The sequence below is a fragment of the Quercus suber genome, unplaced genomic scaffold (genome assembly GCF_002906115.3).
Source record: "Quercus suber isolate HL8 unplaced genomic scaffold, Cork oak 2.0 scaffold_52, whole genome shotgun sequence".
Taxonomy (NCBI): Eukaryota; Viridiplantae; Streptophyta; class Magnoliopsida; order Fagales; family Fagaceae; genus Quercus; species Quercus suber.
This window is the reverse complement of record NW_027069517.1, coordinates 713773-740454: the sequence shown is the minus strand read 5'-3', so window position 1 is coordinate 740454 and position 26682 is coordinate 713773. Positions and strand designations below refer to the sequence as shown.

General features: G+C 37.8%; 2 protein-coding genes and 1 long non-coding RNA gene across 3 annotated transcripts; all 3 read right to left on the bottom strand.

Annotated features, from left to right (window-relative positions):
* Positions 1-817: 817 nt before the first annotated feature.
* Positions 818-4980, bottom strand: LOC112007355 (heat shock cognate 70 kDa protein 2). Its single transcript, XM_024039690.2, has 2 exons — positions 4661-4980; positions 818-3986 (listed from the first exon to the last, which is right to left on the bottom strand). The coding sequence occupies exons 1-2, from the start codon at positions 4872-4874 to the stop codon at positions 1084-1086; spliced, it is 3117 nt and encodes a 1038-aa protein (XP_023895458.2). The 5' UTR covers positions 4875-4980; the 3' UTR covers positions 818-1083.
* Positions 4981-10392: 5412 nt separating this feature from the next.
* LOC136066923 (uncharacterized) lies at positions 10393-14348 on the bottom strand. The gene is made up of 2 exons (XR_010628449.1): positions 14053-14348; positions 10393-10832 (listed from the first exon to the last, which is right to left on the bottom strand). It is a non-coding gene; the product is annotated as an uncharacterized LOC136066923 (long non-coding RNA).
* Positions 14349-23170: 8822 nt separating this feature from the next.
* On the bottom strand, positions 23171-25883 carry LOC112004335 (PLASMODESMATA CALLOSE-BINDING PROTEIN 3-like). The gene is made up of 5 exons (XM_065772019.1): positions 25604-25883; positions 24926-25165; positions 24787-24823; positions 23566-23759; positions 23171-23421 (listed from the first exon to the last, which is right to left on the bottom strand). Exons 1-5 carry the CDS (start codon positions 25653-25655, stop codon positions 23171-23173), a joined length of 774 nt encoding a protein of 257 aa, XP_065628091.1. The 5' UTR covers positions 25656-25883.
* Positions 25884-26682: the final 799 nt, after the last annotated feature.

The window sequence follows — 26682 nt, the reverse complement described above, 5'->3', positions numbered from 1 at the left end:
TAAAAACTGGATTGGCCAGTTCAACTGGAATCTGACACTAATCCGGTTCTGTTCTTATAAAAAACCAGAAATTACATAAAATATAAGAATTAAAAACAAGAATAACTGTAAACCACCAATTCAACCGATAAAACCAGAATCGTCTCTTTGAGATTAAGATATTGAAATTTGAAAGAGACGGCTGTGAGATTTGAGAATGAGAGCAAAGAGGAGAGAAAAAAGAAAAGAAATTTAAAAAAATTTATTGGCATGGGAATTGGGGACTAATACGTATAGCAGCCATTTGGTTTGGTTTTAAAAAATACAAACGCATAATAAATTTATAGAAAATAATAAGAATATTAGTTTAAATACTATTTTAAGAAACTTTTTATAAAAGAAAAAAATTAATTATTTTAATTACTTTTTATATTTTTTCATATGAGTGTTATTCATATCAAAATTTTCTTAAAATACCGGATAACCAAGGACCCTCTATTTATTAAAATAAAATAGGTATATTAAACATCTAATTTAACACCATTTTATTTTAGAGTCAATATCTACAAGAAAAACATACCAATCATATTAATAGAGGGAACTCCAATTAATTATCTAATTTTAATTTAAATAAATGTTATCATATTGTTACTATTATTTTTGTAATATTAATATGATTGTTTATACTTCGTTTTTTACCCATTTTATACAAGCAATGAAAACTTGTTTTAAATTGTTTATATTTATTTGGATATATTTAGTAAATAATATGAATAGCACTACTTAAATTTATAATTTTAAAATTATTAATTAAAAACCACTTGTTCCGGTTCATCACTAAAAACCAAGTGTATAGCCTGATAAAGGCTCTGATAAATAATATCAAAATGTTAAACTAAATATAGAATTCCCAAACAAAAAGACACTGCTTCCAGTGTATACCAAGAAGCCCACATATAAGGAGATTATGGGCAAAACCAATTAAAAATCCGCTGAAACAAAAATTTAGAGCTATCCTAATGCACTAAAATGTTTGAAAACTAAATTCAATAAAAGCTAAATAGAACCAGATGTTTCATCAAATTAAGAGGTAGAACAACGCATTTAGTCGACCTCCTCAATCTTAGGACCAGCACCACTGCCACCAGCAGGAGGAGGAGCATCATCATCCATGCCACCAGCCATGTCAGGCCCAGCACCCTGATACATCTTTGCAATGATGGGGTTGCAGATACTTTCAAGCTCCTTCATCTTGTCCTCGAACTCATCTGCCTCTGCGAGCTGGTTGCCATCAAGCCACTGGATGGCTTGATCAATTGCATCCTCAATCTTCTTCTTCTCATCGGCACCGATCTTGGAGCTAATCTTTTCGTCATTGATGGTGTTCCTCATGTTGTAAGCATAGTTTTCCAAAGCATTCTTGGCCTCAATCTTCTTCTTGTGCTCCTCATCCTCAGCCTTGTACTTCTCAGCCTCCTGAACCATCTTCTCAATTTCATCCTTGGACAACCTTCCCTTGTCATTTGTGATTGTGATCTTATTTTTCTGGCCGGTGGTCTTATCCTCGGCAGAGACATTCAAAATACCATTAGCATCAATATCAAAGCAAACAGTAATCTGAGGAACACCCCTGGGTGCTGGAGGAATTCCAGAAAGCTCGAATTTGCCGAGCAAGTTGTTATCCCTCGTTCTTGTCCTCTCACCCTCATAAACCTGGATCAAGACACCAGGTTGGTTGTCAGAGTAGGTGGAGAACACCTGCTCCTTCTTGGTGGGGATGGTGGTATTTCTTGGAATCAAGACAGTCATCACACCTCCAGCAGTCTCCAACCCAAGTGACAGGGGGGTGACATCCAATAGCAAAAGATCCTGAACCTTCTCGTTACCCTCTCCAGTCAAGATAGCAGCCTGGACAGCAGCACCATAGGCAACAGCTTCATCTGGGTTAATGCTCTTGCAAAGCTCCTTACCATTAAAGAAGTCCTGCAACAGCTGCTGCACCTTGGGAATCCTAGTAGAACCTCCAACAAGGACAACATCATGGATGGTGCTCTTGTCCATCTTAGCATCCCTCAAACACTTCTCAACCGGCTCCATACACTTTCTAAAGAGATCCATATTGAGCTCCTCAAACCTAGCACGAGTAATGGTTGAATAAAAGTCAATACCCTCATACAATGAGTCAATCTCAATGGTGGTCTGAGCAGTGGATGATAGTGTCCTCTTCGCCCTCTCACAGGCAGTCCTCAACCTCCTAAGGGCTCTGGGGTTTCCACTAATATCCTTCTTGTTCTTCCTCTTGAACTCCTGAACAAAGTGGTTCACCATTCTGTTATCAAAGTCCTCACCTCCAAGATGAGTGTCACCAGCTGTGGCCTTCACTTCAAAGATACCCTCTTCAATGGTAAGAAGAGAGACATCAAAAGTACCACCACCAAGATCGAAAATCAAAACATTCTTCTCACCAACGCTGGTTGCCTTCTTGTCAAGACCATAAGCAATGGCTGCAGCAGTGGGCTCATTGATGATACGCATCACATTGAGACCGGCAATGACTCCAGCATCCTTTGTGGCCTGACGCTGAGAGTCGTTGAAGTAGGCAGGTACAGTCACAACAGCATTCTTAATTGTAGCACCAAGATAGGCCTCAGCAATCTCGCGCATCTTAATAAGGACCATGGAAGAGATTTCCTCAGCAGCAAACTGCTTGTCCTCACCCTTGTAGTTGACCACAATCATGGGCTTGTCACCAGGTCCTGGAATGACCTTGAATGGCCATAGCTTCATGTCACTCTGGACAGAGGCATCACTGAATCTCCTACCAATCAGACGCTTGGCATCTGTGAAGCCAGAGAATACAGTCCTCTCACCCTCATAAACCTGGATCAAGACACCAGGTTGGTTGTCAGAGTAGGTGGAGAACACCTGCTCCTTCTTGGTGGGGATGGTGGTATTTCTTGGAATCAAGACAGTCATCACACCTCCAGCAGTCTCCAACCCAAGTGACAGAGGGGTGACATCCAATAGCAAAAGATCCTGAACCTTCTCGTTACCCTCTCCAGTCAAGATAGCAGCCTGGACAGCAGCACCATAGGCAACAGCTTCATCTGGGTTAATGCTCTTGCAAAGCTCCTTACCATTAAAGAAGTCCTGCAACAGCTGCTGCACCTTGGGAATCCTAGTAGAACCTCCAACAAGGACAACATCATGGATGGTGCTCTTGTCCATCTTAGCATCCCTCAAACACTTCTCAACCGGCTCCATACACTTTCTAAAGAGATCCATATTGAGCTCCTCAAACCTAGCACGAGTAATGGTTGAATAAAAGTCAATACCCTCATACAATGAGTCAATCTCAATGGTGGTCTGAGCAGTGGATGATAGCGTCCTCTTCGCCCTCTCACAGGCAGTCCTCAACCTCCTAAGGGCTCTGGGGTTTCCACTAATATCCTTCTTGTTCTTCCTCTTGAACTCCTGAACAAAGTGGTTCACCATTCTGTTATCAAAGTCCTCACCTCCAAGATGAGTGTCACCAGCTGTGGCCTTCACTTCAAAGATACCCTCTTCAATGGTAAGAAGAGAGACATCAAAAGTACCACCACCAAGATCGAAAATCAAAACATTCTTCTCACCAACGCTGGTTGCCTTCTTGTCAAGACCATAAGCAATGGCTGCAGCAGTGGGCTCATTGATGATACGCATCACATTGAGACCGGCAATGACTCCAGCATCCTTTGTGGCCTGACGCTGAGAGTCGTTGAAGTAGGCAGGTACAGTCACAACAGCATTCTTAATTGTAGCACCAAGATAGGCCTCAGCAATCTCGCGCATCTTAATAAGGACCATGGAAGAGATTTCCTCAGCAGCAAACTGCTTGTCCTCACCCTTGTAGTTGACCACAATCATGGGCTTGTCACCAGGTCCTGGAATGACCTTAAATGGCCATAGCTTCATGTCACTCTGGACAGAGGCATCACTGAATCTCCTACCAATCAGACGCTTGGCATCTGTGAAGCCAGAGAATACAACGTAAATAACAGACAAATATATCACATAAACATACAAAGCTTACAAATCTAATAAAGCCAATACAAAAAAAAAATATATCACATAAAAATACAAAACTTACAAATCTGATAAAGCCAATATAATATAGTATTGACAACAACAAAACAAAAACAAATTAACTCCAACCAAAACTACAACCCTATATTTGTATTTATTATTTACCCAAAAAGAAGCTTTATTTATGCTTAAGTAGTTATCCAGTAAAACTCAACTTTCTAAATAATATAAGAAGAAACACATTACATTAAAAATAAATCAAATTTAACAGCTTCTCTATCGTGCAGAGTCCTAAATAATTAGATTTACAAAACAACACAAATCTAACAGCTTTTCCATCTAATTTAGCTGAACATGTAGCCAAAACCATACAAATCTAACAGCTTTTCCACCCACACGTATTTCCACAACACTTAAACAATGTTACTATAAATCTCTTACCAAACGGGCCAGTGTTCTTAACTAATAATCTCTACAAATCGAATCTCAGTACATCAAAACTAACGCAACAGCCAAAAACAAATCTTCCATACGAAACAACACTCAGATCTAAAACAAAAACCAAAAGCCAAAATATATTTCAAAAAAAAAAAACAAAGTGGCAGTAGAAAATTACCGAAGACAGTGTTGATAGGGTTCATGGCGACCTGGTTCTTAGCCGCATCACCGATCAAACGCTCAGTGTCAGTGAAAGCCACGTAAGACGGCGTCGTCCTGTTCCCTTGGTCGTTGGCGATGATCTCAACGCGATCGTGTTGCCACACACCAACGCAGGAGTAGGTAGTGCCGAGATCGATTCCGATCGCAGGGCCATCACCTTTTGCGGCCATTGCTGCGAACCTAGAGCTTCGAAAAAGGAGAGGGAATGCGGCGTGTGAAAGAGAGAGAGAGCAGCTAGGGTTTGAGATTTGTGAGGAAAGGAGGGGGAGCTAATGTTGGTATATATAGGTTAATATTTCTGTGCATCAGAGAGGATCTAGAAAGTTCCGTTGATGGTAATAGTTCCTAGCCGTTGATGTTGGTTTGTACGGACGGTGCGGATTGATTCTTTAGGGTTGCTGAAATATCTCAACAAGGTTTGATTCGCTTTGTGGTGGTAGTTTTTTTTAGATACGTGTGGGGATTCTTTTCTTTGTGGAGTAGGAGTAGGACTATTTTATACATATTTGAATTTATTTCCGGGAAATTTTAAGGAATTCGGGCATTTGTTAGAGCATCAGCATTTGGAAGTGGGAATGCCAAATGCAAGGGTTATTTAGCATTAGGAGTCACAAATCAATCAGCAATGGGAAGGCCATATGGCATATGCCAAAAATTTTTTGAAATTTAGCTACAGTACCATCTCAAATGTAAGATGGTACTGTAGCTGAATGGTATAAAAAAAAAAAAAAATTTAATACTCTCATTTCTCTCTCCTCTCTTATTTTAACCGGCAATTTCTCACTCCTCTCTCATTTTTTCTCTTTCTTTTCTCTCTCTTCCTTCTCTCTCTTTCTTTCTGCTTTCTCTTCTTCCTGCTCTCTCTTCTTCAACGGAATGGAGGCAACGGCGTGGAGGCTTGATCAGAAAAGCTACGGTGGAGGCGTGGAGGTAGTGGGTTTCTGGCGTTTGGGTGGCGTTTGGGTGCTGTTTGGGTGCTGTTTGGCGTTTGGGTCGAAGATGGTGATGATGATGACGGGTTTGGGATGAATAGAGACGGCGACCCTCTCTCTCTCGCCATCGCTGCCAGTGAGAACAAATGAGTTTGGGTTTGGGGAGAACAAATGGGTTTGATTTTGGATTTTGATTTTGATTTGGCTAGAATTGGCTATGCCGTGTTGGCGTTGATGGTGCTGTGTTTTTTTTTTTTTTTTTTTTGGTTCAGCTACTGGGATTTGTGTTGTGGTTGGTGGGCCGACGGTGGAGGTGGTGGAAGTAGTTGTGGATGGTGGGCTGACGGTGGGGTGGGTGTCTGTGGCTTCATCGGAGTGGGTTTTGGGTCAGTGGGTGGCGGCGTGGGTTTGCTACTGGGATTTTTTTTTTTTTTTTTGTGTTGACGGTATTAAGGGTTGCTGCGTTGTGGTGGTGGATTGGTGGGTGGCGGAGATCGGTGGAGCGTGGTGGCTGTGGCGTTGTGATTGGCGTGGGTGTTAATGGGTTTTTGTTTTGTTTCTTTTTTTTTTTTTTTTTTCTCTGAGTTTGCTGGTATATATGTATCGGCGTTGTGGGGGTTGTGGCGTTGTGATAGGCGTGATGGTTTTTTTTTTTTTTTTTTTTTCGATCTGGGTTGATATGGATGATGGAGGAGTTGTGTGGAGGAGTTGGGTTGATATGGATGATGGATTGGAGGAGGAGGCTGGAAGAAGGTGAAAAGTAAAGTAATGGAGGATTGAAGGGACGGGTGTGGGGTAGAAAATTGAGAAAAAATAAAAAAAGAAAAAATATATTTTATTATGTAGATATATTATTTTAATGAGTAGAAGAGGAAAATAAAGTTTTGGGATGTTGGGGATATTGTAAATGGTATGATATAATTGAAAAAGTAGATTTTTGAGATGGTAAAATAAGATGAGATATAGGATTGGGATGTGAATGCTCTTAGGGAACTATTTTAAGAAGGGTAATTCTACAGTATCTCTTCTTTTTTTTGGAGGGTACAATACCCACTAGTAGGCAACTTGCTATATTAGGTTACCAAAACATCACATTTGATGGTACTATCCTCACATTGTGTAATACTAATATCACATGTGATTGTACTTTTGTCACATTTGGTGGTTCCTTTATTTTTTTCTCACATTTGATGGTACTATCCTCACATTGTATAGTACCAACATCACATGTAACTGCACTTTTGTTACATTCGGTAGTTTTTTTTTTTTTTCTCACATTTGATGGTACCATTCTCACATTGTGTAGTATTAACATCACATGTGACTGTACTTTTGTCACATTCGATAATTCTCTTATTTTTTCTCACATTTGATGGTATCATTCTCATATTGTGTAGTACTAACATCACATGTGACTGTACTTTTGTTACATTCGGTGGTTCCTTTAATTTTTTTCTCACATTTGATGGTACTATCCTTACATTGTATAGTACTAACATCACATGTGATTGTACTTTTGTCACATTCAGTTGTTCTCTTATTTTTTTCTTACATTTGATGGTACCATCCTCATATTACGCAGTACCAACATCACATATGACTGTACTTTTGTCACATTCGATGGTTCCTTTATTTTTTTTCTCACATTTAATGGTACCATCCTCACATTGTACAATACCAACATCACATGTGACTGTATTTTGCCACATTTGATGGTTCTTTTATTTTTTTCTCACATTTGATGGTATCATCCTCACATTGCACAGTATCAACATCACATGTGACTGTACTTTTATCACATTAGGTAGTTCTCTCTTTTTTCTTTTTTCTTTTTTCACATTTTATGGTATTATTTTCACATTGCACAGTATTAATATCACATGTGACTGTACTTTTATCACATTCAATGGTTTCCTTTTTTTTTTCCTCACATTTTATGGTACCAGCCTCATATTGCGCAGTACCAATATCACATGTGACAGTACTTTTGTCACATTCAGTGGTTCCTTCATTTTTTTTTCCTCACATTTGATAGTATCATCCTCACATTGTGCAGTATTAACATCACATGTGATTATACTTTTGTCACATTCGGTTGTTCCCTTATTTTTTTCTCACATTTGATGGTACCATCCTCACATTGCGCAATACCAACATTACATGTGACTATACTTTTGTCACATTTGGTGGTTCCTTTATTTTTTTCTCACATTTGATGGTACCAGCTTCACATTGTGCAACACTAACATCACATGTGACTGTACTTTTATCACATTCAGTAATTTCCTCTTTTTTTTTCACATTTTATGGTACTATTCTCACATGATGCAGTATCAATATCACATGTGACTGTACTTTTATCACATTCTATGGTTCCCTTTTTTTTTTGTCCTCACATTTTATGGTACAGCCTCACATTACGTAATACCAACATCATATGTGACTATACTTTTGTTACATTCGATGGTTCCTTTATTTTTTTTCCTCACATTTTATGGTACCAACCTCACATTACGCGGAACTAACATCACATGTGACTATACTTTTGTCACATTCGGTGGTTCCCTTATTTTTTTCTCATATTTGATGGTACCATTCTCACATTGCACAGTACCAACATCATATGTGATTATATTCTTGTCACATTCTATGGTTCCCTTTTTTTTCTCACATTTGATGGTATCATCCACACATTGCGCAATACCACCACCACATATGATTGTACTTTTGTCATATTCGGTTGTTCCTTTATTTATTTATTTTTCATATTTTATGGTACTATCCTCATATTGCGCAGTACGAACATCACTTGTAACTGTACTTTTGTCACGTTCGGTGGTTCCTTTATTTTTTCCTCACATTTTATAGTACCAGTCTCACAAAGTGTAGTATTAACATCACATGTTACTGTACTTTTGTTAGATTCGATGGTTCTCTTAGTTGTTTCTCACATTTGATGGTATCATTTTCATATTATGAAGTACTAACATCATACATAACTGCACTTTTGTCACATTTTATGATTCCTTTATTTTTTTTCCTACTTTGATGGTACTATCTTCAGATTGGGGAGTACTCAGTTTCTGAGTCTCTGACTTTCTTCTCCTCTCTCTCAGTTTTTCTACAGTCTACACTTCTCTCTTCAGTTTCGTCTCTCTCAAATTCTTCTTCTCCAAACCATCCACAAGAACCATATCTAGTATGATTACTAAACAAAACCCTAAGCAAGACCCACAAAAGAAGAAACGGATCCCTAAGCCATGAACAGTACCTCACTAGCTCTAGCGAGGGAATTGTTCTCGCCAAACAATAAAAATCCATACCCCCTCTTTTATGGGCTTTTAGCAAAATCCATACCCCCTCACTAACTCCTCAATGTAAGTAAGACTTGTTTACTAGGATTTGAGACTAAGCCATATAATTTATGACATTGTCTTCTTTTAGTTGCTTCAATCAAGTTTGGACAAACAAGTAATAAGTTTGAAAAAAACAACTCAATCCCACTGAACTGTGACTGTATCCTTTATGCACATATTTCTAGTTTTTACCCATCAAATTAAAATTACTTCTAGAACTCACTGGTTGTTACACTATTTATGAACGGTATAAAATATTGCAACTTGCCAAACCTAGAAGTTGGTTCCTGGTCTTCTTTCTTTGGTTATAAATATGCACAATTGTGTTAGACTTAGATCGTATCTAACTATTTTGTCAACTAGTTCTCCACTCTGACTAAGGCAACAAGTCCTTTTATTTCTTTGTGTTCTACTGGTTTTTTTTTGGTCAAAAATTTGAATTTTTTTCCCCCCCGAGATGGAGAGCCTTTTGGGTCTACTTAGGATTCATGTCGGATCCATATAGGGGTAAAACTTGCAGTTAAGGATGTCAGATGTAGTGATCCTTATGTTGTTATCAAAATGGTCAAGCAAGTAAAAACAAATTTAAGCTATTTTGAACTCAAACATAACTGTACTCCTAAGTTAAATACTTCTTGTAGAATTTTCTAGATTCAAACTCAAGATTATTTTATAAAAAATATAAACAGAAATGGAAGAAGAAGAAGAAACTAGGGGAAAAAATAAACCAGAAATTGATGAAAAAAAAAGTTCCAATACGAGAAATTTTATTTAGCCTCAATCTCTCTGTACATTAACTTATTCACAGACCAATATTGGAAAAAACAAAAAATTAAAAAGCGACCAGATTTTTTCTAACACAAAAGATAGACAAACACTTGTTATATGCATACGCAGCTCAATATGAACAAACTCATTTCAACAAACACCTCAAAGCCTTAAAACTACTGCTAATGCTTCTTCTTTTTCTTAATTTCTGTATGTATTTAGGACACTTCAATTTTTTAATATAGCAAAAACCAACTCTAAAATCGGTGTTCTTACTGCCAAGGTGGTTGAAAAAAATTTTTTTTTTTTTTTTGGGTCAAAATTTTGAATTTTTTTCCCCCTGAGATGGAGAGCCTTTTGGGTTTACTTAGGATTCATGTCCATAGAGGGGTAAAACTTGCAGTCAAGGATGTCAGATGTAGTGATCCTTATGTTGTTATCAAAATGGGCAAGCATGTAAAAACAAATTTAAGCTATTTTGAACTTACACATAACTGTACTCCTAAGTTAAATACTTCTTGTAGAATTTTCTAGATTCAAACTCAAGATTATTTTATAAAAAATATAAACAGAAATGGAAGAAGAAGAAGAAGAAGAAGAAGAAGAAACCAGGGGAAAAAATAAACCAGAAATTGATGAAAAAAAAGTTCCAATACGAGAACTTTTATTTAGCCTCAATCTCTCTGTACATTAACTTATTCACCGACCAATATTGGAAAAAACAAAAAATTAAAAAGCGACCAGATTTTTTCTAACACAAAAGATAGACAAACATTTGTTATATGCATACGCAGCTCAATATGAACAAACTCATTTCAACAAACACCTCAAAGCCTTAAAACTAATGCTGATGCTTCTTCTTTTTCTTAATTTCTGTATGTATTTAGGACACTACAATTTTTTAATATAGCAAAAACCAACTCTAAAATTGGTGTTCTTACTGCCAAGGTGGTTGAAAAAAAAAATAATCTCCTAAGTCCATAGGTTCATAGTGTCGTCTCCAAAGTTCCTTCTCCGTTGAAAGCACTAAATTTGATGCCAACTTGTATTGCAAATGTTCCAACCAATTCTCCTACAAAAATTAGACACTATTGATAAGGAAGCGGTTTAAACAAATTATGTGACAACTGTAAAATTTACTTCCAAGAAATATATTACCAAAAAAGTTAAATTGGTGTTGAAAATATGTGTATACATGTGTTTAATAACATACATGCCACAATCATGCCTGAAATATGAAAACTGTTAAAAAAATAAAATAAAATGACAATAACCAATAGCAATAGATTAGAATGTTTAGACTCTCTCCACACTACCAATTTTTGGTAGCTAGAACTAAACCGGATGCAAAGGTATTAGATCACATAGAGAACCACACATTGATAACCATGTTGCAACCAATCCTTTAAAGGTAGCTGTGCCATTCACCTATTATGTTTGCAAAGACATTTTCCCTCTTCCCACTTAGGCGTGGAAAAAATATAACAATTACAAGCAATCCTAGCAAGAGTGAAGCATGCAAACAAGAAATGTTTTTGCTGGATCTCTTTCCTCACCATTCAGAATTACAAATTTAATATTGAGAAACTAATTTTCTCTCCTCATTACTTATGATATAAGAAATATAAAAACAAAATTTGAGAGTACAAGGCTTCACATGCATATTGTTCCTCAATCATTCAGAAAATCACACTGAATTTACTCACAAGTCTTGTAGAATTTGGCAAAANAGCTCACCTAGGGCTTGCTCCTTCGCCATGCTTCTGCCGCCGACGCGTGGCACTGGGCCCCCTTCTCCTCGGATATTAAGGGGTCCTTTGGTGGGGTGGTCCTCGTGTTTTTTCGAGGTCTCGGACGCCCGAGGATAGGGTCATCCTCGGATATGCTCCTCGGGGGTTGGTCTTCGCGCTTTCGTCCTCGGACCCATCATGCATTCTCGGCGTGGGCCACTTGGGCCTGGCTTGGAGTGGGCCAAGGCTACCCGAATTTCTGGCCCCACAATAGCCTCTCAAAATCTTGTTGCACGCGTCCTCGGGCGGGGAGAAGGATTTTGACACCCTCGGCCTTACCCCTCTCCCCGGTCAGTACTGGGATCTGTTCATCTGCCCAAGGCACGTCGCTGACGTTTCGGAGCGCGTAACGTGCCCATCATTAAATTCAGGTGGCTCTGTGCTCCCCACGTCTAATGAGGCGTTACCAATCCAACGGTGGAGGTTTGTCTCGCATTTATGGGCGGGAAAACCCGCATGGTTCCTCGATTTGGGGTATAAATACCCATACGAACCGCTTCTTCCTGTTCCTCATTTGTAATCAAGAATTCTCGTGCGTCTTTCCTGAGTTCAGTCACACTCTCACTTGCATCTCTAGCACAAAAAGCCTGTCCGAGGAGCTCCTCCTCTTTTCAGTAAGTCGCTCTATCCCTCTCTGAGCTTTCTCTCTTTACCCTTTCTTCTACTTCGCCTGTTCTTTCTTAGTTCTTTTAAGTGTCAACTAGGATGGGTAGGTTTAAGAAATACGTCGATACGGAGGAGGCGATGGAGAAATTCATCACCGACTACAGAATTCCCGGCAATGTAGGCCTGAGACATTGTGAGGACGGGGATTGGCGCATACACAGACAGGAGGGCTGGTAATTCCCATTATCGCCTTCCTTGAAGGGGGGATGACGATCCCCATGGGGCCGATGAAGAGGGACTATCTTACGCACTTCCGGTTGGCCCCCACCCAGTGTGGGATAAACGTCTTTAGGATTCTGGGCTGTGTGGACGCCTTGAACGAGAAGATGGGGCTGAGGTTGACCCACCACGACGTGAACTGGTGTTACAACCTTCAGCTTCTTAAGGGCAAGTCGTATTACCTGAAAACGAGAGACGACAGGGTGCGGCTCATTCAGTGCCTCCCCGAGTCCAGCAAGGGGCTCAACGATGATTTTCTCATCGTGTCAGGGGGGTGGCACGATGGCCTTCACTGCCCAACGATAGAGGGAATACTAGGTGGGGCAGTGGGAAACATGAGGGGTTTCAAGTTCTCGTCTTTTTTCTTCCCCCTTTTTTTTTTACTAACGCGGTGATGCTTTTCGTTTGCAGACCCGCACGCTTTTGAGCATCACTTTCATTTGGTCAACCGGGAAGATTTGTAGAAGATGCTGAGGGCGTCGGTGTATATAAACGAGGACGACAATCGGGTTAGGGCCGCCCACATAATTTTGGGGTGTAAACCTACCTAGAAATCGTTCCCGGTTCCAAAGCACGTCAACTGAGCCAACGATCCTCGGCTTCAGAGGATTACTGTGACCGAAGACGGATTTTCGTTCCCCGAGGAGCCCTCCGACCAGGAAGCTGTCACGCTAGTCGTCCCCTCCTCTTCCCAACTGTTTGCCGAGGCCGCCGAGGAAGACCTAGAGAGGGAAGGGGACGCGTTTGACGTTTTCGCTCAACTTGATCAGTCCGAGGACCCTCCCGGGGACTTAGGTGATCTTAATTTGAGCGAAGCAGACCTCCTGCTTCAGAAGCCCCACCGCCAACAATGGGTTACAAGAGGAAGCCCGCCACCAACTTGTTGGACTTGATTGAGGGTCAGCCGGGGAAGTCCCAACAGAAACTTCCCCCTCCTCCTCCGAAGACTAGGTCAACTTCCGCTCAGCAGAAGCTCCCTCCTCCTCCTTCTCAGACGCGCTCGCCCTCTGGGTCCATGTCTGCCGGCCCACAAGAAGAAGAAGGATAAGGGTAAAAGGTATGTGGAGGATAAGACGGTGTCCTCGCAGGCGAAGGAGCAAGCCCTAGGTGAGCTGTCACCTCCGCATTGAATGCGTTCACCTAACCCCCCTGGCCGCGTTAATGGGGATGTAACCCCTTGGCAGGGCAACATCGATCATGGTGAGCCACTTGAGTACAGATAAGACCCCTGATGGGACGGGAGGTCAGAGAGGAGGCAGATGGATGATCAGCAGAAGGAAAGAAGAAGGATATAAGGAAGGCGGGCAAAGCAATAGAGGGGGGAGGGAGAACGGAGAGATGAAAGAACTGAGGACCATACAATTGAGGCCATATAACTTAAGATACACACCTAGTTCAATTAAAGTAAAGCAAATATCTTTTGAATAGACCAAGTAACCACAAATTATTTCTCAAGCAGAGTAAGGCAAATATCAGATTTCTTCAATATTGGGTATAGAAAAAAATAAGTATTCAAGTACCCACAAATTCGCTCGTTACTTTCTTTGCCCAAAATCATACTTTTATCAAGTAGACTAAAATCGAGAATTATAATAGGAGAAATAGAGAAAGAGAAACCTGTTTGATGGATTCAACGCTCTAATATCGTCGCAGGCCAGAGAACGACTAGAATTGAAAGACTCAATTTCTTCTTTTGTGAGTCTTCCTTAGGGTTTTGTTTAGTAGCCGTCTAGGTTTATTGTGGCTGATTTGGAAAAGAAGTAGCGTAGAAAGAGAGGGTTTTGTTTAGTCCGTCTAGGTTTCTTGCAGCTGTTTTGGAAGGGAGGAGGCGTGGAAGAAGAGTTAGAAGGGGAGAAAGAAGCGTGCGAGTGCAAAAGAAAATTCCTTTTTTGGTTTATATATGTAACTTGTTCTGCTGGTAACCAGCGTCCACTCAAATTAAATGAATGGTCAAGATTAGAACACCAACAAATTAATGGATTAGATTAAGTGGGTACCGTACTCTTTTTTTGGGTACGACCGAATGACCCATGGGTGTAAGGATATTTTTGCCAAGCACTAAAAAAAAGAATCCAAAATAATAGTACTTCTTTTCCCAAGCACTTCTGTTCCAATCCAAAAAAAAAAAAAAAAAAAACACCTGCTTCTGCTAGGTTTTAAGCCGTTCTGATGGCGGTGGAATCAAGCAAAGACCTTTCTTTGATTTTACGCCGGAGAAGAGAAAAATCGTTAATTGATGAGGATGATTCGATCTTGTCCCCTCGTCGCAAAAGAATAAGAAGAATAGAAGAAGAGCCGATCCAGATCCAGATCCAGATTGATATCGAAAAACTGCATCATTCTCGGTTGGTCGAGTTCCTTTTTGGATTCCCTTGCCGATCAGCTTTCCAATATAAGTCCGTGCCCAAACGCCGGTATTCTCTGATGGCGGTGGACTCAAGCAAAGGCCTTCCGTGGAGTTTACTCGTTTTGATGTTGTTAATAAGAAGAACAGAAGAAGAGCCGATCCAGATTGATGTCGAAAAACTGCCTGATTCTCTGTTGTTCGAGGTCCTTTATCGACTCCCTTGCCAATCAGCTGTCCAATATAAGTCCGTGTCCAAACGCTGGTGTTCTCTGATTTCCCATTCTGAGTTTGTTCGTCTCTCAATTAACCACCACTACCGACACGAATTCAGTAAGTCACACTCAGACCCCTTTACTCTTGCGCTATACTATGACCGAAACATCCTAGCTCTTCCATTCCATAATTGTGAAGATTTTAGCGGTGACAGAATCGATTTTCTCGACTTCCTTCCATGTATAAGAAAAAATTATCCTTTTTACATCGAAGCATCGTACAATGACTTATTGCTAATACGCAGCGAAGTTGATCCCAATTCAACGGCCTTGCAAGGGATTTGCGAGTATTGCATCTGCAATCCGCTTACCAAACAGTGGATCACGCTCCCACACATTCGGCTAGCCTTAGGGAGGAGAACGAATCGTATTATGGTTGGATTTGTATGCGATCCATATAGCTGTGATAAAGAGCAGGGATATATTAACAATGCCAGATATAAGGTGGTACGAATTTATCCTCCCACCCCAACAAAATTACGTTTGCAGATCTTTTCTTCTGACACCGGTAAATGGTGTGATTCAAATGTAATCGTTTCATCGCCGTCAGCAGGGTACAGGAGATTGAATTCCTTCAAAATGAAGTCTCTGCGGGCTGGTGTTGTTGCCTGCAATGGGAAGCTGCATTGGTTGGATACAGATGAAGAAGATATGATCAAAGGCTTTTTAGTTTTCGATCCATTCAACGATGCAGAACGATTAAGCTATATCAATCCGCCCATTGAATTTTTACCCAAAGGCTGTGTCTCCTTTGGAGTTTTCCAAGGGCATCTCCGGATGTTCCAAATGTTTCGTGGCGATCCTTACCATTTTGATGTTTGGGAACTCGAGGATTACGGTAATGCAGATACATGGTGCCTGAAGCACAAAGTTTACATGAAGGACTTGGTTTCAGAATCTTCTGATCTTATTGACATAGCCATGGACATATGGCGGACCGTGTCATTTTTAGCTTTTCATCCGACTGTTGGTGAAATTGCCTTCTTGCAATTTCGCAATTACATTGTCTTGTGCAACATGCAAACAAAAGTATTGAAAGTTGCAAGCAAATTACGTGAAAAAGGGAAAATCTTAGAGGGCAACTCCCTCTATTTTTTGTCTCTTCCTCCGAAATCTGCCTTCGTACTTGGCCAACCATCCTCGCCAACCATCCTGGCCAACACCAGTTCATCCCTTCTGACTGAAGCATGAATAGCATTCCAATTTGTACCCACTCTGTATTATCTCTTACTGCTTATTTTGGTTGTACTAGTTATATCTCGTGTAATTTTTAGCATCCTTGCAGTGTCCTTATTCTTGTGTTTAAGTAATTTTCCCTGATATTATATTTATATTGTGTCAATTTCATTTCACGTGACTCTATTTCCAGGTTTTTAAAGTATATATATGTCTTGTTTTTTTATAAAGTGATTATCTATATGACTGAGTCTATACGAAGAATTCAGTGGATAATGCTGTGTGATGATGCCCTTCTTTGGTTCTCCTTGTTCATTGAAATATGACATTTTTTCTGTGTAGTAGGTGGCATCCATGTCAGGAGTGTGATAACTACAACTTCCAAAATGAATTTTTTCCTTTCAAGTGCAGTGAATTATATGTTTATTGTAATTTTTTTTTTTATTTTTTTTTTATTTTATAATTTTGGACTTGTATAGTATGCTATGCCATTTTCCTTTGTAAGTGGCTATCAGTAACTAATGCTCTCTTTGTAAAATGAAGCTGGACAAGGGATATTCGATGCTTTTGAGTCTGACATGCCTACAGAATCTCCTCTTATGTGAAAACACTTTACACCTTACTTGTATGTGACTATATTCATGTCAGCATTTGGTGATTGGGTATGGCAATATTTTGTGTATCATAAAATGGATGTGTTTATCTTGCACTGGTGAAATAAAAATTTTATTTCACGCACAGATATAGATACTGTGGGGTGCTCTCCCAGCTGCCATTCGATGATCAAATTAATTAGAATTTTTAACTCTGTGACACCTCTTTTGGTTTTCTAATCAATTTGTTGGTTGGATTGTTTTTTGAGGCAGCTTTTCTGTATTTAGTTATTAATTTATAGTAAAAGGCCTTTCATTTGGAAAAATAATGGAAAATGAAGTTCACATTTGATAATTATCATTATAAAGCTTGTTCTTTTCTCGTATTACTATTAGTAAGTTATACATGCACAGATGCTCTCAATGGGTCTTAATTCATGACTGCACCTTCCATCTCATTATTACTTATATTACTATTATGGGATCATTCCATGCGCTTCCATTCCTTTATACTCTCTCTATATCTCTTCAATTTGATATACAAATTCTCTAAGCTTTTGTATGCTTTTGTGTACATCATTGAGAAATTGACTATGCCACTGATTGGTGCTCAATCATTTGATTGTACATGGGGCAAACTCCAGTGTGTAGATATCAGAGTCTGATTTTATTTTATTTTTTTATTTTATTTTATTTTATTTTTGGGACTAACAAGGTTAAATTAGAATATCAACCTCGACACAGAGTTCCTTTTGTGACAGTGGGATGAAAATCTCTCATTGTTGTGGATGAAGAAGGTACCACAAGTGTGTCCCTAAACCTGGCGCATCCCCTCTCAGAAAAGGTATGGCTTACTTCAATATTACATTTTCAGATTATCTTCTTTCCTCCCCATGAAGAACAGCATTAAAATGGTATAATGAACAATTTATAGTTCCAAAATAGTGTGAATAAAATCTCTTTATGTATCATATAGAGTGCAAAAAGCTTGTGGTTGTTTGCATATTGAAAGAAGAATATTATTATTCCATCAGTGCAGAATTCAATACTGTAAACCAACTCATGTTAATAAAATATAAAGTTTTTTTTTTAAAAAAGAAATAGAAAAAAGAAAGCTGATCAATTAATAATAAAGTCAATTTATGCAAATTATCAGCATATTATTGTGTCCCAAGGATATTAATCATTTATTAGAATACTGTGATCTACTTATAGTTTTATTATTAGTAAGAAGTTACCTATCAATTAAAATGATCATTAAGGGTTCGTTTGGATACTGCTGATTTTGCTGAAAACTGAAAATACTGTTGCAAATAAGTGAAAAACGCCATCTGATTATTTTTGGGTCCGAGTACTGTATCTCAGCTGAAAGTATTTAAGGGTTGTTTTTATTTTATTTTATTTTATTTTTTCTTCTATTCACTCCTCACCCACCTTAACGCCTGTGTCTTCGATAAGAGACGTCCACGCCGACCAGAGAAATCCACGAGGAAGACCTACATTGGTCCGACGTCGGCGAAGTGCTCAGAAGAGAAATTCACGAGGAAGACAACCCAGTCTGACGCTGGTGAAGATCGGGTTCCCTCTGGTGTACTCTTCCTTCCATAAACCCATTTCACCCACTCCCAATTTCACTCCTCTCCCAGCCTAACACCTCTCTTCCCATAAACTCATTTCACGCCTCATCCAATTTCACTTGCTGACCCATTTGTTTAATTCAGGTTAGCTTTTATTATTTTGTGGCTTCCTTTTCTAATATATATTTAGTAATGTTTGAATTGTTGGAATCTAACCCCACTTGTTCTGCTTTGCTTTTATTTTCTGTTCTAAAATGGCCTATTGAGGTTAAGAGCCTAATTTGTTAAGCTTGTTTCATGCATATATGATTAGAAATTAGAATACAGTGCAGAGGGTTTTTTAATTTCTGGGTAAATGGGTTTTTGAGTTTGTGAATTGTGATGGTGTTTGATATTTAACTGAATATGTTTAGTTATTAAATTGTGTTTGTGTTTGTGTTTCTGTGGCAGGGCCATTGGTTTCAGCTGCAGAGGCAGCTGGTTTGTGATGGTGTCTCTCTCTCTCTCACACAAACAACGTAGCACGTTTTTTTTCTTGATTCACTTCGTTGTGTTTTTTGTTTACTGGTTACAACGGCGAAGTGGGTTTTGTTTGGTTTGGTTTTGTGGGTTTTATTAGATTGAGTTTTGGCTGGGTTTTTTTTTTGCTAAATTTTTTGCTGAAGATTGGACCTAGTAGAAAGTAAATGTTAGAGATTTCGATTTAAGTTCTTGGATTTGATGGTAGTGAAGTCTGTTTTGCAAGGTTGAATGACATAATATTGTGTTTTGGACATGCCGAAGAACGATAAAAAATAAAAAATTGCTTTATTGATCTGTATGTTCAATGGAAAAACTTAAGGTTCATGAATCATGAAGTCCCCCCCCCCACCCCCCCCCCCCCCCCCCCCGGCTCTTTTAGTATAGTTTGGTTGCTGTGAGAACTGTGGAGCCAATGGTGTTTTTGCTTTTTAACATAAACCATAGAACATGATTTTGATTCAGTATTACTCTGTTGATGGGGTATGAGGGTATCTATCTTATTCATTAGATCTTCAACTTTCTCAATTTTTGTTTTTCTTGTCATAAAACTGATTGTCTAGCTGCATGTATTACATGTTTGGTTCTTTATGACCTCTGGTTTCCCTTTTAATAAATTATTGTCCAACTTTAATCTATTGGTTAAAGATTTCTGTGGTAATGAGGCGTTTAATCATCCATTTATTCATTCATTGTGTTTGTTGTCTTGCTAGTAAATAAATAAATCTTATTGCTACAATAGTTTCTCAATATAATTGTAGAGTGTGAGATGTAGGACTTCTTGAATCTTGAATGGCTTTGCAATTCTACAGTGTATGTGCTGCACATCAAGAATTCCTGGTTTCTTTGAAAATATTTCCCAAAAAAAAGGAGAAGAAAATATCTGGCAATTTATTGGAAATTTTGATATATGTACCATTCAATTTTGCTTTTTACCAATTAAATTTATGGTCATTTGTGGATTCTTAGTCTGTATGATTGATTCTTATTGATTATGCATATGTTTGCATTACTGCCTCTAAGACTAAAAGACTGTAACTCTCTCATGTTTTGCCCATGAAAATAAATAAATAAATAAATAAAATAAAAACTTGGTGACTCTCCGTGGTTCACATTCTCTAGTTGTCGTTACATGTGACAGTACTCCTTGAAACTTGAAATGAATGGCAGTCGGGAACTGAGACACACATGAAAGTATCAGCTGAATTAGCCTGAGCTCAAAAACCTGAAGCAAAAAAAAGCCAAAACCACTTACCTAAGGTGACTTTTCTCAAATTTTTGTTCACTATTTTCTATCTTGTTTTGTTTGAATTTCAGTTCTTGTTAATGGGTTTCCTTTCATTTGCTGGAATTTTAGTGTGCTTAAGGTGCTGTTGTCTAAATTTGAATTTGTGTGGTTTTCTTTATTTCTGCTTGGTAAGATGAGAATATAGATATTTTATCTTGAACATATTGATTACAGGAATACTTTTGCAATTCATTATATGGATCTTCCCTTTTGCTATCATATGGGAGAAGTTTCTAGAATTTATAGAAAATGCACTGCATGGAAAGGTCTGGTTCTTGCACGGTTATGTTGCTATAATTCTTGCAACTTTGGACTTGTAAAATATATTGAAATTTTTCTGGTGGGGTATAGCAATACAATTGAAAGATATAATGAGCAGGTATAACTATAAATGTTTAATTTTTTTCATTAATCAATTATACTAATTACTTGTATTATCATGGAGGATATATTTCATTCCTTTTCTATGGACTAACAATAGTTCATGAAACACAAGGGTCAGAAATATATAGACGACAGTAGCCAGACTAATTTCAAACATAAATATTGATTTCAAAAATAGTAAAAATGCAATGAAGAACAGCATTAAAATGGTATAATGAACAATTTATAGTTCCAAAATAATGTGAATAAAATCTCTTTATGTATCATTTTGAGTGCAAAAAGCTTGTGGTTGTTTGCATATGCAAAGAAGAATATTATTATTCCATCAGTGCAGAATTCAATTCCATACTGTAAACCAACTCATGTTAATAAAATATAAAGTTTTTTTTTTTTTTTTTAAAGAAATAGAAAAAAGAAAGCCGATCAATTAATAATAAAGTCAATTTATGCAAATTATCAACATATTATTGTGTCCCAAGGATATTAATCATTTATTAGAATACTGTGATCTACTTATAGTTTTATTATTAGTAAGAAGTTACCTATCAATTAAAATGATCATTAAGGGTCCGTTTGGATACCGCTGATTTTGCTGAAAACTGAAAATACTGTTGCAATTAGGTGAAAAATGCCAACTAATTATTTTTGGGTCCAAGTACCGTAGCTCAACTGAAAGTATTTAAGGGTTGCGTTTTTATTTATTTATTTATTTTTTCTTCTATTCACTCCTCACACACCCTAAAGCCTGTGTCTTAGAGAAGAGACATCCACGCCCACCAAAGAAATCCATGAGGAAGACCTACATTGGTCTGACGTCGGCGAAGTGCTCAGAAGAGAAATCCACGAGGAAGACAACCCAGTCTGACGCCGGCGAAGATCGGGTTCCCTTTGGTGTACTCTTCCTTCCATAAACCCATTTCACCCCCTTCCCCAATTTCACTCCTCTTCCACTGTAACACCTCTTTTCCCATAAACTCATTTCACCCACTTCCAATTTCACTCCTCTCCCAGCCTAACACCTCTCTTCCCATAAACTCAATTCACGCCTCTTCCAATTTCACTTGCTGACCCATTTGTTTAATTCAAGTTAGCTTTTATTATTTTGTGGCTTTCTTTTCTAATATATATTTAGTAATGTTTGAATTGTTGGAATCTAACTCCACTTGTTCTGCTTTGCTTTTAATTTCTGTTCTAAAATGGCCTATTGAGGTTAAGAGCCTAATTTGTTGAGCTTGTTTTATGCATATATAATTAGAAATTAGAATACAGTGCAGAGGGTTTTTTAATTTCTGGGTAAATGGGTTTTTGAGTTTGTGAATTGTGATGGTGTTTGATATTTAACTGAATATGTTTAGTTATTAAATTGTGTTTGTGTTTGTGTTTCTGTGGCAGAGCCATTAGTTTCAGCTGCAGAGGCCGTTGGTTTGTGATGGTAGTGAAGTCTGATTTGCAAGGCTGAATGACATAATATTGTGTTTTGGACACGCCGAAGAACAATAAAATTTGTCAAAAAGATCAGCAAGAAACGTGTTCAAATCACATTATTCTAGCTATAATACAATGGATCCATTCACAATAAAGGTTCCTTTTTCCTTCTCCTTGACTCTGATTGTAAACAAAGTACATGACACAATAAACATTAAAGAACATTTGTCAGAAAAGAATACATGTGATTTGTGATTGTGATTAATCTCTTGAGGATTTTTGTTGTTTGTAGCTGCAAAGCCATAAGAAATTCTTGACAAAGAACCATAACACCAACATGAACAAAGATTTTTAATAGGCTAAAAAGTAATTAACTAATATAAGTAGATAAGGCAAAATTTGCCAAATAGTGTAATTTTCGAAAATTTTAAGCCGGATAGCACGCGTTCAAAGTTATTTTGTTAGCTAGACTCTTTTTGGAAGTTGAGTTTGGCAAACTCAACTTTGGGCCTGAAAATGAACACTATAGTAGCGTGTTTTTAGTGGCGTTTTTCAAAAATGCCACTATAGGTACCCTATAGTGGCATTTTCTATAAACGTTGCTATATGCACTAAAAAATGCCACTATAGTGTTCGTTTTCTAGGCCAAAGTCGAGTTTGCCAAACTCGACTTTCAAAAAGAGTCCAATTCATTAAATAACTTTGAACGCATATCACGTGCCTAATTTTTTCCCAAAAATAGACTGTTTTGCAAATTTTATCAAGTAGATAGGATGGGTAAAGTTCCATTAAATTAAAAAAATACTGCCTCTCTCTAGAGATACACAAAGGAAAAATCTAAAAAGAAGAGATCAGGTTCCTCTACCCCAATACCAGTCATATCACCACTCAAAAAGGAATCAAATTCCCCAGCAGCAGCCCAGCTTTTTTTTAACATAGGAGGAAGACAACAGGAAAAAAAAAAGAAAAAAAAAAGAGAAAATAAAAAAATACCTTAGTGGGAATTGCCTCTAGATGATTCCAAACTACAAGCCTAGGCTCTATCATGGTGACATCTTGTCCGCACATCAACCCCACTAGTCAATACCTCCCCTCTTGTTTTTTGAACTAGGTGTAGTATTATTATCAGGCCCACAGCAACACTAACCAGAGGGTCAGGCCCAGAGAGAGAACAAGCTAGTGCATCTACTGATGAGAGGTACAGGAGCACTTGAGTCACTGATGCCAGTAGTGGTTCCTGAGGGGCTGATTCCTGTGCCAAATACTGAAGGAGTTGTGGTTGAAGGTGTGGTTGTGGTTGGAGTTGTAATTGATGGTGTGGTTGTGGTTGGAGTCGTGCCTGGAGTTGTTGTGGTTGAAGGTGTTGTGCTTGGAGTTGTGGTTGTGGGAGTTGTTGGTGTTGTTCCTGTTTGGCTGAACAAAGCAAAACAACATTATATTAATATTAACCTCAAAACCATGCTTCATCATGATAAAATTAAAAAGGAAAAAAAGACTATACATAATAAAAAGCTGAACAAAGCAAAAAAAAAAAAAAAAAAAAAAAAACCAGTAGTGGTGGTTCCTGAGGGGCTGATTCCTGTGCCAAATACTGAAGAAGGAGTTGTGGTTGAAGGTGTGGTTGTGGTTGGAGTTGTGGTTGGAGTTGTCGTTGATGGTGTGGTTGTGGTTGGAGTAGTGCCTGTAGGTGTTGTGGTTGGGGTTGTGCCTGTAGGTGTGGTTGTTGGTGTTGTTCCTGTTTGGCTGAACAAAGCAAAACATCATCATATTAATATTAACCTCAAAACCATGCTTCATCATGATAAAATTAAAAAGGAAAAAAAGACTTCATAATAAAAAGCTGAACAGAGCCAAAAAAAAAATCATATATATTAACCTCAAAACCATGCTTCATTATGATAAAATTAAAAAGGAAAAAAAGGCTAATTCATATTTCATACTACTAAAAGTTTTTTTTTTGGGTGAAATACTAAAGTTTTTTTTTTTGGGTGAAATACTACTAAAAGTTTAAGCCCTTAGGAAAGCATGAAGTTTAATTATCTAATTATTATTCTAACACATTTGGTTATGTTTGGGCCTCTGTCTCCCTTTAATATGTGAGTCACAAGGCCCAAAGACTTACACAATTAGAAAATAATACATTTTAATCATTTAATAATTACTCTATCAAAATGAAAAATATATGATACTTAAAAAATAACATGCAGAAAACAGAAGTGAAGCTGAGATCTGAGGAGAAAGAGGACAAATGAATTGTGAAATATCAACATCATGACAGCTCACCAGCTCTTATTAAGAAGCAGGCTCAGGATTGTAAAGATATGAAGCTGTGAGGCACTAGATCTACTTTTCTGAATCACTGTCAAGAAAATTATTTTATTCACCTTGAATAAGTTAGTCTAATACTAGGCTGCAATTGCTAATCCAAGCAAAACCCACTTCAGAAATACCATTTATTAGATGTCAATAATGGCAGGATTGGTAAAGTTAGGAAAGTAGGCTTTTCACAAGCAGAATTAATCAGTATGAAGAATCTATAACCAAAATAAATAAATAAAAAATCTTGTTTGGGCATGGAAAAGAAGTCCCTAAATAACAAAGCTCTCCACATAAAAAAGGAAGCTTTAGAACAGATTCACACTCCACCGAAGTCAGAAATGTTTTGAAGATAACAACTGAAAATTTTTCGTTTCATGTGAAAATGAAGCAATACATTCACTCAGACTGACATAAAGATTCAAGATTTGAAGTAAGAACTAAGAAACCATACCTGGTTGATGGATAAACACAAGTAGTAGAAGATCCAGCTGTAAATCAATCATCCAAAGAAGATGAAAAATGAAATCAGTAAATTTTTTTAGTAAACAAAAATTGCAGGTGGATGAGTGTCCAAGCCCAAAGGTACTTACTTGGGGCTGTTTGTGAGACAGTGGCAGTGCCTGAGAAATCACAGCTCCCTTGAGCCTGACTCTTTTTTTGGTAATAGCTATTCACAGCATAGTCACAATGATTCTTTACAGTGTTAGGGCTGTAACAGGCACCATTTTGAACGATAGGAGTACAGTCAGCTCCAGCTCCACAAGCATAATCCAGTGACTTCTGAAGGGCTTGGTCACTGAGCCCATCTTTGCATACACAATATGTAGCACCTATAGGAGAAAAAATGAAAATTATTTAAAACAAAAACCAAAAATAGATCAGTTAGTTCACACAAATCTCCTCCCCCACACCCCAAAAAAAAATAAAAATAAATAAATAAATAAATAAGTACAAGCAACTAAGAAAATCAAAGGGAAAAAGCACTATACACTGTCTCCTGCAATATCTTGGCCATATATGCAAAGAAAAGGTTTTTTTTCATTTTAAATCCTTATCAGATGGAGTAAGAGAAAACAACAAAATTAAACTCCACACTCACTTTAGAAAATCTATTTACCCATTTCACTTTAGCAGGAAAAGGCAAAAGAGAAAACCATGGCAAAAACAAGATGTGAAACTATCCCAAAATATATGTCATGATAACCCTCTAAACCTAAATCTAAAGTTTGGGAGAGAAATGAAATACTCAAAAAAATCCAGAAGCTTACTTGAATGGCCAGTAAGGGCTAAGAAAAGCACCAGGTACACTAGAACAGCCATGATTATTGAAGATTGTGGTTGAAATTTTATGAGAAAATTAACTATCTTTTATGAGAGTTGGTTGAGCTTGAAAGCAAGATGGCTAAGTGGGTTTGTCAGAGGGAGAGAGAAAGAGTTGATATTGAAGGCTGTGGAGATTTCTAGAGTATAGTGGAGGTGTGAAGTGTCTGTATCTGGTACATGCTTTTAAGAGGCCCTTTTTATGTTTTTTACAATCATGTATTAAACTGTTAATTTAATACTTTGTAGATTTGTACTATAAAGATTAATATATATATTTATGCTAAGAATGGAGAAGAGTGATATGGGGAACTGAGCAAGCTGGAGCCTTTGTCATGTATTTGACTGTTGGTGTTGATGTATTACATTCTAACGGTCATAAACTCATGTGGGTGATCAAAGCTTAATCCAATTGAAGGTTCTTTGTCCTTCTCTTTGTGCCTTTTTTGGGGCACCAATTGAAAATTTTGGTGCTTGGAATGATTCTCTTTATATTTGTAAACTGATTGGTAAGCTTATAGACTATAGTTACCATCATGTCTTAAGCCTAAAAAAGAAATGAAATAAGCTCTTCCCTTGAATCCATGCACTTTTTTTTTTTTTTTTTTTAATTGTAATAAGCTTTTTTTTTTTTCTAAAAATAACAGCAACAATTCAGGAGTATGTGGAAATTGTCTTCCATTGTAGCCATTCACACCAGTGGCCATTATCTTCCATTGTAGCCATTCACACATCTTCAAATCGAATATGCATGGTACATATTCCATTTTCATTGAAAATTAAAAATTACAAACAAACTAGTATGTATGAGTACTTTAATAACCAAAGAGCAACACCAAAGAGGATGGATGCCCATTTTAAATTACTACTACAATAGAAAGAGTACTAAACAGTTACATACACACCCATGGTAAGCATAGTTTTTGCCAATAAAAAAAAAAGAAAAAAAAAAAGACCAACAAGTACATTTAGAGAAAATCTGATCACTACAACACCAAGCCTAAGCAGCCCCCATCGAAACAATTCC